The 4,189-nt window shown below is 40.4% G+C and overlaps 1 protein-coding gene across 4 annotated transcripts in view; it reads left to right on the top strand.

Moving 5' to 3' along the window:
* Positions 1 to 869: 869 nt before the first annotated feature.
* LOC108750796 (protein ovo-like) overlaps positions 870 to 4,189 on the top strand; it is a 27,963-nt gene continuing 24,643 nt past the window's right edge. For all 4 annotated transcript variants that reach the window (XM_018490544.1, XM_018490546.1, XM_018490545.1 and 1 more), the window contains exon 1: positions 870 to 1,337. In XM_018490544.1, the coding sequence (XP_018346046.1) occupies positions 1,181 to 1,337 (157 nt within the window). In that variant the 5' untranslated portion in view covers positions 870 to 1,180. The remainder of the gene's footprint in view (positions 1,338 to 4,189) is intronic.

Here is a 4,189-nt window from a genome sequence, read left to right on the forward strand (position 1 = left end):
GTTATAGAAGACTTGAGGAGAGGAAAGGTGCGCGGGAAGGAAAAAGTTGATTACCCGGAAACGCGTTCAACAGTAGAGCATTAATTCGATCAGAAGGTGCAACCGACGACAGGAACAACTAGTTCCCCTAGAAGAAGAGGAAGAAAGAAACAATGCAGTCCTTTAACTAGAAAGAAACGGGGCCCGTTTATGTGCGAGGCGAGCACACGGGCTTGTCCAGATATATATGTACATACGATGCTCCGTTATGCGCATGCGTCAGAAATGGAACTTCATCTCCGAGGACTGCAGGTTTGTTCGCGATCGGATAGTCCCGCTGGCTGGCTTGTGAGGCCCTTATGGTGGGATGAGGAGGAGGGCCAGTGGATGGTGGGGGATTAAAGAGAGTCAACGGGGTCCGCGCGCATTTTGCTCAGTCGATAGACGGCGAGGCGTGGGGGGTAAGGAGGCGGGGATGTCGACGGGAGGCGGAGAGAGAGAGGGGGGAGGGGGGTTACGGGGCCCAGACTACTGAGTTCACTTACTTGCGGACTCAGTAGCTCACGAGAGTCCGTACGGTTGAGTCTTCTCGATTGACCGTGCTCGTTCACGGAGCCGCTCTCAACATAACTGTAAATTCGCCCGAGTAAGGGAAGTGACAAGACGCGTATCGGACCTCAGTGCCCGGAGCACGCGGGAACCGGTCGGAGATTCAGTGTTTTGGACCGACACGAAGCACCCCGAACGCATATCCGGAGGATCGAATCGAGCTAGATCCTTTTTTTTTTCGGGGTGCCGGCGAACATTACGCATGATCGGCGAATTTATCGGCTGGAATTTTTCGTAAGAAAAGTTTCTCTGCCCGTGCAGGTTCGTTCCGGGATTCAGTCCAGAATCAGTCCCGCGTTGATCTCTCCACGCTGATTTATTTTGCGTCGGCGTGAGACGCGGAGCAAGGACAGGTAATGGTGAATCACCGTAGCCGAAGCAACAGGTGCTCTGTTCGCCAAGTACTCTCGAGTATGTCACTGTTGTGCACAAGATCGTACTGACGTGGTTTGGTCCAGACGTGTTTCTGCAGCTTGTGCCGCGATCGCGATCTTGACTGCACCGCTGAGCGAAGAAGCGGCTCGCTTACCACTTCGATGTAGTGGTAGTGCTAAGTGACAACGTAGTGCATCGCCCCCGACGTCAGGTCACGATGCCAAAGATCTTCCTCATCAAGAATCGACTGCATCAGCAGCAGTTGCGGCTCCTGGAATCGCAACATCCCAGCAAGAGTCCACCTCTCGGTAGTGGCAAGGACAGCCCGCTTGGCACCTCGGAACCGTTGAGTCTCATCGTCAACAAGGATCAATGTAAAGTGATTTCCAATTAAAATGGAGGGGAACCGGCATAATTTCGACGATCTGTTTTTCTACACTTGTGTTAATCTCTCGTAGACACACTAGCTTTTTTTTTCTTTTAACCCAAGTTTCGCTCTGAAATTTCTTAACACAAATTTCAATTTTTATTAAATAAAAGTTTTAATATTTGAGTTAAATAACTGTTCGGCAATGTAGTAGAGATGTTGAAAAGTAATTCTGGATTTTTTAATATTTTGTGGAAGCTTCTGAGAAAAGGAAAAGAATTTGGACTGGACAAAAAATGACTCGGAATATTTATGGAGTAAACAAACATTTGTATGTCTATGACGGGGTTAATTCAGCGTAACATTCATCTTTTTTTCAAGGGCCGTTGGAAGATAGCCGAAAACCGTAAGAAATTGACTGATGATCATGATCGAATGAGAGGAGATTACTTGACTAATTTGTCAATTTTTTATAGTTTGCTATTTCTATTGTACCGTAGACGGTATTATAGACGTTTTTACAGACGGTCCTTTATATATATATATATTGTAAGAGTAGAATTCATCGAAATTATACCAGTTCTAGTCTCTGAATTTTTTTCTTACTGTCTAATATTTAAGATATCTCAAATTATATATATTTTTGACAATTTCTTTGATCAGTTTGAAGTATATTTTTTTTTCTAGAAAAAGTTTCTCACCATTATCTTTTTTTAAATCCGTCGTTTTTACGTCTGTGAGTGAATCAGAATTCTGTGGATTATATAAAGTAGGACTGTTATATACTTTTAATAACTTAAAAGATCGAAACTTTGGAAAAAATAAAAATTTTGAAATTAGCTCCATATTTTTCAAGTCTAAGATGTCTTTGAAGCTTCAAACGCACTTTAATCTTTGAAGATTTGGAGTTAACTTCGAAGTTTCGATTTCTTTTACAACTTCGGTTCTTCTTTAAAAGTAGCAGCTCTAGTATAAGTATCGATTTCAAATTTGAGTTTTCTCTGCAAAATTAAAATTAAAAAATTGAAATATCGCTGCTAGCTAATAGATTTCTATAATGTACATAATCAAGTTAAATGAATTAATCGAATTGAACGAATTATGAAATTCATAATATTATTTTGCAATTATCGATATAATTATTGTATTTCGGTTACGGACTTTTATGCACGGGAGCTTTGTGTACTTATATGATGCATTCATTACGAGGATAAATGGAGAACAAATTAATAAAACACAAGACAATTATTTTTTCGGTACTGTGTACACAGTAATTTGACGCACACAGTAATTTTTATGTCGATTATTGGATCGTTATAAAGTCGCGTAAGCCGCTGCGATGTAAAATTAAGATTCTGATCTCAACAGTTTAATTTATAATATGCAAATCGTCAATAACGCGGAACGATCGGGGCACAAGTGCAACTCTGTGGCTTCCCTCTCGTCGGATACCCCTTTTACAAGCGTACTTGTTGAGCAAGAAAGGAAATAAAAGAGAGAGGGAGAGAAAAAAGCGTCTTAAAATGTTACACTTCTGCTGCAGGTGCAATCGTATTTTGGGGTACAGGTGCGATTGCATTTCGGACATTTCGGTTCTTGGCGTTATCATGCAACGTATTAACGAGCTCTTTTGCTTTCGTGAATCGCATTATGCTAATTATTCGCGTGTACATATTTTTCTCTCATTATACAGTTCGCGCAAATTTAATAGCTCATGATACAGCGATTCCTCTTTTCCATCGCATTCGTATAAAAAATACGGACGTTATCTCTTTTATGCCTACTTCCATAAATGTAGATTAATTTTAATCTCGGCTCAACTTGCTTTCCATCTTCTTCCAATTCTTAAAACTACAAAAAGATTGAAAGTAAGTTGTACTGCACTGAGAGAAATGTTTAATATGAACAACTATAATTTTTTGTAGATACGTGACTTATCAAAATTTTGTTATGTTTCAATTTATAAATTGTGTTGTTCTAATTAAAATTTTGTTATTCTAATAAATTCTGATTAGAAACAGCACAATTTTTTAAAACAACAAAATTTTGCCAATTTTACATATCAACAAAATTAATGGTTTATATCAAACATTTGCATTGCACGTGGACATTTTTTTCTCTTAACACTGTGATTCATTTATCACGCGCTTTCCATCACAGGCTAACATAATCAGCGATACGCCGGTTATATATATATATATAACGGAGAGAAAAAAAAAAAGTTTCTTGTACCGATCTGTCGTTCGGCACCGAGTAATGGCTGACCTTTGGCAGTCGGCGAACTTGTCCGCGTATCTGCGCACGCCACATATAGTATAGTTAATTACATGAGTGCCACTTGTGCACGAACGCTTCGCGCGATTGCATAATGACGTTTACGTCGTACGAACGGTTTCGTCGAAAACAACGGTCATCCTTCCGCGCGTCAGCCGCGCCGATGAGGAACGGTATAGTGAGTGAACGGCCGTAAAGCACAATTGCAATTTGCACGTTGCGGATGTGCATGCACGACGATTGCCTATCGGCGCAGTTTCACCAAGGTCGAGCGAGTTTGCGTGACACTGGTACAGAGAAATTTCGGAAATTTAACAACAGAACGATAGGTCGCAATAACGCCGTCTCGGAATGGCATTGAATTGAATCGTTAAATCTGAAACACAATTGAAACACATATCGCATTGGCAATGGGAACAGGGAAAATAATAGATTATCAGAAACTGTGTATTTTATACACAGTATACAGTTTCTAGTACATAGGTGTTGACATTTCCTCGTTCCCTGCTTTCGGACTGTGTGTTAAGCTTATCTATTTAATTGAACAATAATTTTTAATATACTCCGGAAGCAATTTTGACAGCA

Source organism: Trachymyrmex septentrionalis, unplaced genomic scaffold (genome assembly GCF_001594115.1).
Source record: "Trachymyrmex septentrionalis isolate Tsep2-gDNA-1 unplaced genomic scaffold, Tsep1.0 scaffold37, whole genome shotgun sequence".
Lineage (NCBI taxonomy): Eukaryota > Metazoa > Arthropoda > Insecta > Hymenoptera > Formicidae > Trachymyrmex > Trachymyrmex septentrionalis.